General features: G+C 42.3%; 1 protein-coding gene across 2 annotated transcripts in view; it reads left to right on the forward strand.

Moving 5' to 3' along the window:
• Positions 1-8,928, forward strand: part of TAF4B (TATA-box binding protein associated factor 4b) — a 75,720-nt gene extending 66,792 nt beyond the window's left edge. For both annotated transcript variants that reach the window (XM_075084896.1, XM_075084895.1), the window contains exon 15: positions 7,067-8,928. In XM_075084896.1, coding sequence (XP_074940997.1) covers positions 7,067-7,234 — 168 coding nt within the window. In that variant the 3' untranslated portion in view covers positions 7,235-8,928. The remainder of the gene's footprint in view (positions 1-7,066) is intronic.
• The last annotated feature ends 1,203 nt before the right edge of the window (positions 8,929-10,131 follow it).

Genomic DNA, 10,131 nt, shown 5'->3' on the forward strand with positions numbered 1-10,131 from the left:
ACATATGTTTTTGAAAGTAGAGTTAGGAGAGTGGCTGTTACTTCTATGGTCAGCTTCTGAAGACTCTGATGGGACCGTTCTTCTGCTTTATACAGGAAGACTTAGTTGGATGCCTGCATTTCTGTGTAATTTGGGGGGGAGGGACGGGGACTGCTGGCTTATCATCCATTTTCTGGCTCAGTTAAACCTGTTCACTACCTGGAAGTGATGCAGTCTGTCTTGCCCAGAATTGGTGTTGGTGGTATGTCCTTCACTTGCCTCCCTCCGGATGCTGCTTGTGGCTGTTGTGTCCACTGCCAAGACTGGCTGCTGTGTTAGTGAGTATGGGTCTTGTCTTGGCACCTGTAGTCTAGCTCTGCTGTGGAAACTTAGGCTACGCCAAGTAGCTGCTACAGAAGTAAACGATGCAGCTGATATCCGGGGGTCAGTGCAGAGCCATTCAAGTACTTACTTTCTCTCAAACTCCTAGGTCTGGCCAACATACATAAAATAATGTGCTTCTTGCAGGGTGATGCACATCTTCTAATACAGCAGTCCACAAATAAACTTGTATTCTTCTTCTGGGAAGAAGTTTGGCAATAAGAAATGGGAGAAATGTCTTGTTTTCTACACTGGTCATTGTTCCATTTTTAGTATTGATTGTGGGTGGAGGAAACAAGCTTGTTGTCTTCTCTTCTAGGGCTAGGCCTCTGCCACATCTGGTCATTGTTAGCAGAACTTAAACTTACCCGTCTTGCTTTACAGCCTAGGTTGCTGGTATGCATGTTGATCAAACATATTCTATATATTGTGCTTGTTTAAGCTTTGGAAATGTGCTTGTTTAAGCTTTTAGGCTGACCTAGGAAGAACTAAGCATTTGATCAACAAGTTCTTTTCTGCAAAATGAAAGAAAACCCCAACTCTTTCAAATGACTGGGGAAGAGAAGTGGGTTTTTTCCACTGTGTGGCAATCAAATAATTTCGGGGTTTTTTTTAGCATTTGCAGGAGGGATGCGTGGTAGTTAAAGGGTATGTGGCTTTACACTCTTATAAGCAGTAGCTGTAGAAATTATTGCTGCCTTTTTGGTAATAAGCTCTTCTGATGAGAGGACATGCTAGCATAATTCATCAATTTCAGTATTGGTGCTAAGGATGTGACTCTGTAAATGTGAATTAAACGTAGAAGTTGGCTCTGTGGTAAATGACAATGGGTTTGCTGCTCCCTGTATATCCATGGGGTGCAGAGAGGCTGCTGGCAGGTGCTTGGCATTAGTATGGGATAGTCAGCTAAAGTGCTTTCTTAAAAGCTGTAGAAAATTAATTTTAAAGCAATCATTTTAAATTGGACCTAGACTACTTGCATATCAGTAGGTGTTCAGAGCCAGGCTACAAAATCTGTATCTACACTTGAGGGGTTTCCTTCTCTTTTTCTGTCTCTTTTGTCTCTACCACCCCTTCCCCCAGCCCATTGGTCTGAAGTGATACAGCAAGGCTTTTCTTTTTTTCTGCTTCGTGTATGCTTAGCATATGCAGACTCTTGATTTCAGTTTCTGGTTCTTATTCAAGCTACCGGACAATTGACAGGATGGTCATACCTTTGGGGAAGAGGGGAGCTAAAAGTGTTACTGCAAAATATGGCTCCGGCATCTTTCTTATATGCTGCAAGATCCAGGCACAGCCCTGTCAACTGGAGAGTTTCAATTTCACCGCTGAGTTTCCTGGCTGCTGTCATTCTAGGCCATACACTTGATGTGAATTTTTTCCCATATAAATAGGCAAAAATATTCTTGACTGCCATTCACACACTTCAGAAGTACAGTTCGTTGGCCCACATCATGCCTTCTCTGTGCTGGAGATGAACTTAATTCTTCTTATGTGTGAAAGATATCTGCAATTTAAATGACTAATTGCATTGTAGCTTTAGGCTGAGCGTATTGGTAATGCACAAATGTTGATGACATGTGAAGGGTCAAGAGATTTATAATTTAGTTGACAATACATTGCTTAAAATGATGTGGCAAAGAGCCAGAAAATTTCAGCTTAATAATTGTCTATTAACTAACATGATATATTTGTATAGTATTCATTACCTCCAGGTACAGATTAAGCATCTGATGTAGCCATACGAAGTGACATGCGTACATGAATCTCGGGCATAATAGTGAATAAACTGACATTACATACGCAGTAATTTGTTTCAATATGTAAAACATGTTGTTGCCTACATTTGAAAGGACTTGTAGGAATGTTGCAATGAAATCTGAGGAAAAATGCATAGTTGAGTAGCGTTCTCTATTATATAGATCTGACAGCTTCGTGAGGCTTCTTTGTAGGCTACAGATAACATCATAAATATACATGTTTGTTTTCAGCTGCATGAGAAGTTGCCTGGAAATAGAGATCTAAACCTTTCAGACATTGGCTTGATCTACCCTAATGGTCTATAAGGTTTAAAAAAAATAATAATAATAATAAAAAAACACCAATGCCACCAACTTTATTTAAAAAAAAATCATATTTATATAAATACTGAGTAATGTAGTATTTTAGTATTGTGAGTTGTGGGAGTACTTCGAGCAGACTGAGGCTTGTTAGAATAGCCAGCATCAGTAGGCTGGCTTGTCACCAAAGTAATAATATCAGTTTCTTTCACTTCATTTTTTTCTGGCCTAAATTATACACTTATTCATACAAGCAAAATTTCCACAATTCTGACAGAATTCTGACAGGGACTTTTCTTCCTTGCTGCTGGGGGAGACCCAGGAAAGTGTATGAGCACTCCACAGTCCATTAATGGCTTTTAAACCATTTATTCCTCCTGTGAGTCAGGAATATGTTCTGTGTTTTACAGCTGGGAAACTAATGTATGGGGTACACCAGGTATCACAGGCCTCAGTGTGACCACAGGTGACAGAGATGGGGATTGAGCCTAGGTGTGTTTGCTCTGATTCACTAGATGCTTTTAGGAACTTCCAACAATGTCTGTGCTGCACGCAACTGTAATTATTCAGTGTTTGGAGATGTCATTGAAAACAGTCTTGTGACTTTGCTTCCGTCTACTGGTGGTATTTTTATAATGCGCAGCAGGGCTGCAATGACAGTTTGATCTCTTGGGATCATGGCTCTGAGACTGGGATTGTGTTTATGCCACACCAAAAACCAAAATGAGAACTCTTGGCTTGACTTTTTAACGTTTGACAGAATGCTTTGCTGTCTTAAAGTGCCCCTCTCATAAGAGTTTAAAATTTCAAATGTGATTGGTTTGAAGCCATTGAATTTGAGAAGGGAGAGCATACGCTGCCAGGAACAGCTCACGGAGCCTGACCTGGCCTTGGCGGGAAGGAAGCTGTCTGCTGACTCCTCTGAGCTTTGTATCAGCGCCCGTAGACTAGCTTTGAGCAACTTTCATATCCCTGTCAGTGATCCAGATCTTGTAGATCACATGCTCCAGAGACCTTGGAGACTAGGAATAAACTGGTGACGGTAGCTCAGGTAAAGGAAGAGCCTTAGCTCTGTATCAGCTTCACTCTTGTTTTTTCAGAGAATTGGTATTTAATTCTCGGTCCAGCCACTAGAGAGAGCTCTAGAGATCTTAAAAGAGGGTTCAGGAGCAACCTCTCAACAAAACTAGCCGCACAACAGGCGTGGGACTACCCTGGGAGCTCCACAAGGTCTTCTGCTGCCAAGATCAGTGAGTAACTGATCTCTGTCAGGTGTATATAAAAGGCTCTGAGGATCAAGAAAGGGGGACAGCATGTGGCTTTGACAAAGTTGCTGATTTGACTTGATTCTGAGGATAGGCCAAAAGCAGGACTGCAGCTGTTGTGGCCTCCTAGGGCTGGTTTTAACCCAGCTGGTTGTGGTGAAGGGTAGTTTCCAGTGGCGCAGAGCCACATTGCCACAGTACATTAACTAGCTTATGAACAGGGTCTGTCAGCTGTTGCTACCCAGCTTGTTAATTCCCAGGTTAACTGGTAGTATCGATGCTGGTAGTTACTCCTCCTGCATTACATCTCTCTGTGTTGTTTCTCTTGTGGAAGGAAGGCAGGGTGCTGAGTGTCCACCAGGTAGGAACTTCAGGATACAGCTGATGTCTTCCAGCCTCCCCTGTGGAGAAAAGGAGTATTGCCAATTAAAACCAAAAAAAGTTGCTAGTTAAGGCACTGATAATTAGATGTTGCAGAAGGGGAGGTGCAGGCTGGTTGCAGTACCCTTTGCTAGAATTAGTTCTACAGGGATGTATTTTATATTCACTTACCTTTGCACTTGTGTGGCCTGGCTGAAAAGCAGCATTTTACACTTCCCCTCATAAGAGGCTTGCAAAGCTGTCTTAGGGGTAGGCTGAAGACTTGCAGTGAAGAATCCCTCAAAATAGCAAGATGCAAGTGGTTGCTGTCCAACTGGAAGGAAGGTAATAGAGATGCCTGGGAGCAAGGAGTGGGCTGTTGATGTTCTAACCAGGGTATTAAGGTCTCAAAAGCAGCGTAGTGGAGCTTCTGTGCAGGAAGGGGTATATGAGATGTAAAGGAGAGGACTGCTGACTGTTGCCTCAGCCAGACAAGATTAACCTGCTGCCCAAGAAGAACTTGCTCAAAGGAGGCTCTGAGAATTGAGCAGCAGAGGACCCTCCCATAAAGCATCCCTTTTGTCAGCTGGAGAACGCAAGAGTTGGGCACTTCTTAGATAAGGTCTTGGACATTAACAGAGGCACCTATGATGGCTCATTTTGATGTGGAGATGGCATCTTAACTTTGAGTGTTTTCGCTGTTCTAAATGTTTTATTACAAAAAGACAGGCAGTACATCATCCTCCCCTGCTTGGTCCAAAGTCCAAAACAAAACTGTGAAAGCCCAGATGCAGCTGTAGGGGACAGTAGCTAAAAGGAGCTCGTGCTCATCCCCGTATAGACTTAGTTCAGACTGAGTTCCCCAACACAGTCCCAGTCTGGACTGGAATGTCTTAGGCTGTATGTTGGCTTCTTTAATTTTAAACTATCATGCACTTTGAGAGAAGTACCTTTTCTTTTAACTTGGATGTGGTAGCAGCTGTTGGTTTAGATATGTTTAGTAACTAGTCAAAGAGCCCCTGGCCCCTGAAAAGCTGTACTCCATAGTTCTGATAAGCCAGTGTGATGCTACATGAAACTTAGAAATATGAACTGGCTGTCTTAGCAAACAGGAGTCTAGGATAAGCTTTGGCTTTGGATGTGATATTACAGCATAACATTGCTTACATCTCTGCACTGGGCATGATGGGTAAGAATTTAAGAATAAACAAATCCATAACTCTCTCAAACGCAGGCAGCTTGGTGTTTCTACCCTATCATAGCATCTTGCAGCTCCAACAGCTTCCAAAGGCTTGGGGATTTGTGGTCTGCCTGCCTCCTTTTTGTGAGGGAGTGAACAGGATTGAGGTGGCTTTGTTTGGTGTCTTTTTAAAGGTAAGACTTCTAGTCTAATGACTATTTAGAGAGAAAATACTTTCACCTCCATAAAGTTCTTTGAATTATAAAGGACATTGCTGCTGGGTTACTGAAAACCCTTGGGGTTTGTTTCATTTATAACATTGCCTCAGGCCTTCTGCTGCATCCTGTTGGATTGACCTCCTTTTCAACCCGTGCTGGCAGCTGCATTGCAGAGCTATCTTTTCCCTGGATCCTTCAGGGTTGTCATATGACAAACTTGAACTGTGACCCTTTTGTGTCTTACCAGGCCAGCAGTGCCCTCTCTGTGCGATGTGGCCAGCAGTCTTCCCCACGCAGGCATTTGTTCCAAGCCATTTAACAAACTGAAAGTTTCAAATGATGGCATTTCATAGTGTTTAATAGTATCGACTGTAAAGCAAATGAAATGGTGCTGAATACCCTGCATGCTGCTAGTAAGAAATACAGCTTCCATTTCTGCAGTATGCTCTGGGTTTTCTGTGGTTAGTGCATGCTCTCTGGTGAATCTCTTTATTTTTTAAAATAAATTTCAATGCTTCCCCCTTAACAACAGTAGCATTCACCGCTATCAGTAGTCCAGCACTGGTATTTGTTTCTAATATATGGGGGGTTTTAACCAGATTTCTCTAAGCAAAGTGGGCAAAGTCATTTTGCTGAAGTCTTGCAGAGAGTGTTAGGGTAAGAATTGATATAGTTAACACGGCATCCAAGCAACACCATCTCCAAGCGGTGTTGATGCTGGCAGGCATTGCCTTGCTGAAGTTACAGAGACTGAGCACTCGTATTTGTACAAATTGCATTCATTACCAAGAACCCTCCAGTAGTGATAAGAGACTGGCTGTGTAGCATAGATTGGCTCCAAGATAAGTAGCCAGTCTATTGTGCAGCTCACGGTAATCTTCCTCCTCCCCGCCCCTCATAATAAATCTTGGGGCATTTTGGAATGCGTGGGGGTTGCTCATTCCAGTAGCCTGAATGTATAACTACTAAACATCATCATCTCCTACCAATTGTGCTTTCATAACCAAGGGAGGCAGCCGACTGAGATGGATAGGCCTCGGGTACAGTGTTCTGAACGCGGGAGTGCTTCAACTGTGTGTGTTTGTTGCTCCCTTAAAGGACAAATCACAGGTAATGACCAGGGTAAGAGTTTCTCCTGGCCATGTTTCAAGGCCAGAGCCCACTCACAGTGATGGTTTTCTTCAAGAAGAGATGTGAACATCTGGAGCTTGGGTGTTTGCAGCTGTGAGTAGGAGCCTTGCACAACCTGGGCCTCTGCGTAGGAATCGTGGTAGTGCCTCCTTCATACTTAGTTTGTCCTTTCTCAGTGCAAGAGTTTATGTAGTATGACTTCTGTGAAGCAGCAGTTATTTCTCTTACCATAATAATAATACAGTTTTTTAAAAAGATAGAATTATTTTACTAAGAGGGTTTTCATTGCTTTGACTGGCAAGAGCTTGCTTTCTCTTTTAAAAGTGTCTAATGTGCAAGGACTTCTTTGTCCTTGCTGGTTTTCAACATGTAAAGCTGAACATCAGCAGGCTAGTTTTATGCAAGTAGGCAGTATAATCCAACCAGTTTGGTTAAAAACTTGTATTTACAATGAATTCTAATATTTTTTTTCTCTCTCCCTCTTGCATTTAGGATTTGAAAGGCAATGGAATTGCTCCTGGATCATCAGGTTTTAGCCTTACGAAACAGCTGCTCTGTCCAAGAATAACTCGCATCTGTCTCAGGGACTTGATATTCTGCATGGAACAAGAGAGGGAGATGAAGCATTCTCTAACCTTGTACCGTGCTCTTCTGAAGTGATTTGAATTTTACATTTCAACTTGCTGTCTACTGCCAAAGAAAACACTGAAGCATTGTTGCACTGTCTTGAAATTCCAATTTCTGGAAAATGATCCGTTGTAAGGATAACTCTTGTTTACAGATAAACATTTTTATTAAATACCTAACTTAGCTCCTGTAGGGTTTTTAATAATATCTAGCTTAAACCAGTCTGTAAACCAGTGAAAACACTGAGCTGCGCACACAAGCACCTGACTACCTGCTTGCATTTAACTGTCTTGCAAGCTCTGAGGGCTTGATATGTGTCCCTAGTTTATGTATGTCGCTTGCTTCAGTACTCCAGAGTCTGCAACATCTGTTCTACGTGTAGTGCCGCCTTCTAATCCGACTTTATTTAGGGAAACAAATAACACTTTAAAGGCACTGCATAGCATGGCAACTGTATTTAATCACGAACCATCAGTCAGTCAATGTGCTAATGTATTGCCTATCTGACTCAGCAGCATCTTAAATTTTCTGGGTTTAGAATTACTACTGGGTGCTTGTTTGTGGAGAGCAAAGTAGCAAGCGAAAGAAATGAGGGGTGCTTTCTCACCCCCGCCTCGCCTCCACTGCACTCTCCCTTTCCTCTGAGAAAGTGACTGAGGGAAGGTGAACAAATTGGTCGTTCTTGTGGTTGAAGTACATCAGGCAGTGTAGTTAGGGCATACTTTGATGGTCGGGAAAAAATTGGAGTTACTAAACTTGAATACAAGGAGTGAAAGAGCCTATAAAAGGAGGGGTAAACAGAAGAAACAGTTTGTCTTTCTGTAGATATAAAAAATAGCGTTGAACTTGAGCATAGATGTAGAAAGAAATGAACAAAAACAACCTGTGCTGACTGCAAACTTGAGATGCATTACAACTTTGCAGCTGGGGGCTCTCTTAAGGAGAAAAGCAGTGTTTGCAAAGCACAGGATTCACTGCTCTGTTTAGAATATTGATTTAATACGTTAATGTGGTTTTACAGGGAAACTTCCCAAACGGAGAGTATCTAGGCAGTTGCCTCATTTCCATTCAGTGAGGAGGACGACTCTGGATTATTAAGACTGCTAGAGTAGATTCAAAGATTTTCTGCTTGCTGGTAAAGACTGCCTTGTGGTGGCAGAAAAAACCTCCGGGTCACCCTTCTCCCCGGCCTCCAAACATTTTGCCTGCCGTGACACAGTGTTGCGTAGTGCGGCTATTTCCCGGGACCGGTGGGAGAGGCTCTGACTGTACTGAATGGCTTCCTGCTGAAACGTCTTTTCTTTTAAGGAGCAAGCTTCCTATGGTTATTTGGCATGCTGCTTTAAAACTTGAGGCGATGATTCAAATGCCCTCCACTGTCAGAACCACTGCAGGTAGTTACCAAATTTTTGAATCAGTTACCAAAGTTTTGAATCAGTTATGGTTTTTGTGTTGGAACAGTAGTAGACAAATGAATGCTGTAAATTATTTATATATGTATATATAGCATATATATATAAAAGAAAAGCAGTACTTTGAACTATAGTTTGCAAGATATTGATGGCATCAGGCAAAATTGTTTTGTGTAATTAAATGCTTAGCTTTACTTTTTATGTAAAGTACAGCATTTTCTATATTTGTGTACTGTATCTTATTGATCAGATGTTTAAAATTATTTTAAATACTGCATTAAAGCAATTATTTTATTAAAGATAATAAATTGGTAACTTTGTTTCCTAATGTGAAAAATTCAGTGTGTGAAGCTGTCACCACCATGACTGATGCCATGGCTCTGAGAGCGAGCCCCAGCTGTCTGCCCATCACAGTAATCGGCACCGTTGCCCCATGTGATGTATTAACGATAAACATCTGTATTTTAAGGTGTTTAAACAGAACTAGGGGACAGAGCGAAGAATTAGTTGAAGCGGGGGGGTAGGCAGGGAAAAAGAGCAACTTCTCATTTGCCTGACCTCCCCCAGTCAGTCAGCACAGAGGCTGGGTTTTTTTCATTTGTTTTTTTCTTTTTTTTTAACAGCTGGGCAGAGGTGAGCACTTCACACCTGTGCTGTGTGTTTTTACACAAGAACTGTCTCAGACTTCAGCAATGTGCAGTGGAAGCATAGTCCTCAATTATTTTTAAAGCAACTCACAATTAATTAAGTGCAGGTTGGAGAACAAAGATGAGCATCTGCATACCAGCCTGCTTCTTTGTCTTCTTTAAACCAATGTGATACTTGAAATGAAAGATGTTGGAGAAAATAATATAAACTATGACAGATGATTCAGGTGTTTTTATGGCCTGCCAATGGTGCAGATTGCACGCTTTCATTGCTGCCACAGCAAGTTGTCTTTTTCACCAGTAGTTCCACCTTGTGTGCCACCTCTTCCCTCTCCCCACCAAAACAGACACCAAAATTATCCTGTAAGGAGTAGCAGACATTTTCAAAAAGGTTTTTCAGCCAGTTTTTAGGCCTAATTTCAGACAGGGACAGACATGGTCTTGGTGCAAAAGCTAAAAATGATTGTCTCCCCCACTTGCCTCTCATTCAAGCTCAGCTTTGTTTCTGAGAAGAACAAGTGTCCTCTAAAGTGGCGCTTAGGAGACACTTGAGCTTTGCTCAGCCACACCACAAGTTAAAGGAGAGATGACCATGGCTTTGCTTCCCATCTTTTCCTTGTCTCATTTGTGGGAAGGTGGACTGTTCTTTACACAAACACTAAAAGCCCAGTCATAAGGTGATAAGGACAAACCCTGTCATTGTGCTCCCTTACCCCTTGGTTCTCAGCATGCTTGTGTTCAAGCTTGGGGACCTAGCAGCAGAGCCATCTATGCCACCGATGCTGCGAGGCTCTAAGGCTTACTCCAGTCGCTTCTTGCTGCCCAGATGGCCTGCTAGCTTAGTGGCTATTTCTGATGCACCAAGCTGCCT

This window comes from Phalacrocorax aristotelis, chromosome 2 (genome assembly GCF_949628215.1).
Source record: "Phalacrocorax aristotelis chromosome 2, bGulAri2.1, whole genome shotgun sequence".
Classification (NCBI taxonomy): domain Eukaryota; kingdom Metazoa; phylum Chordata; class Aves; order Suliformes; family Phalacrocoracidae; genus Phalacrocorax; species Phalacrocorax aristotelis.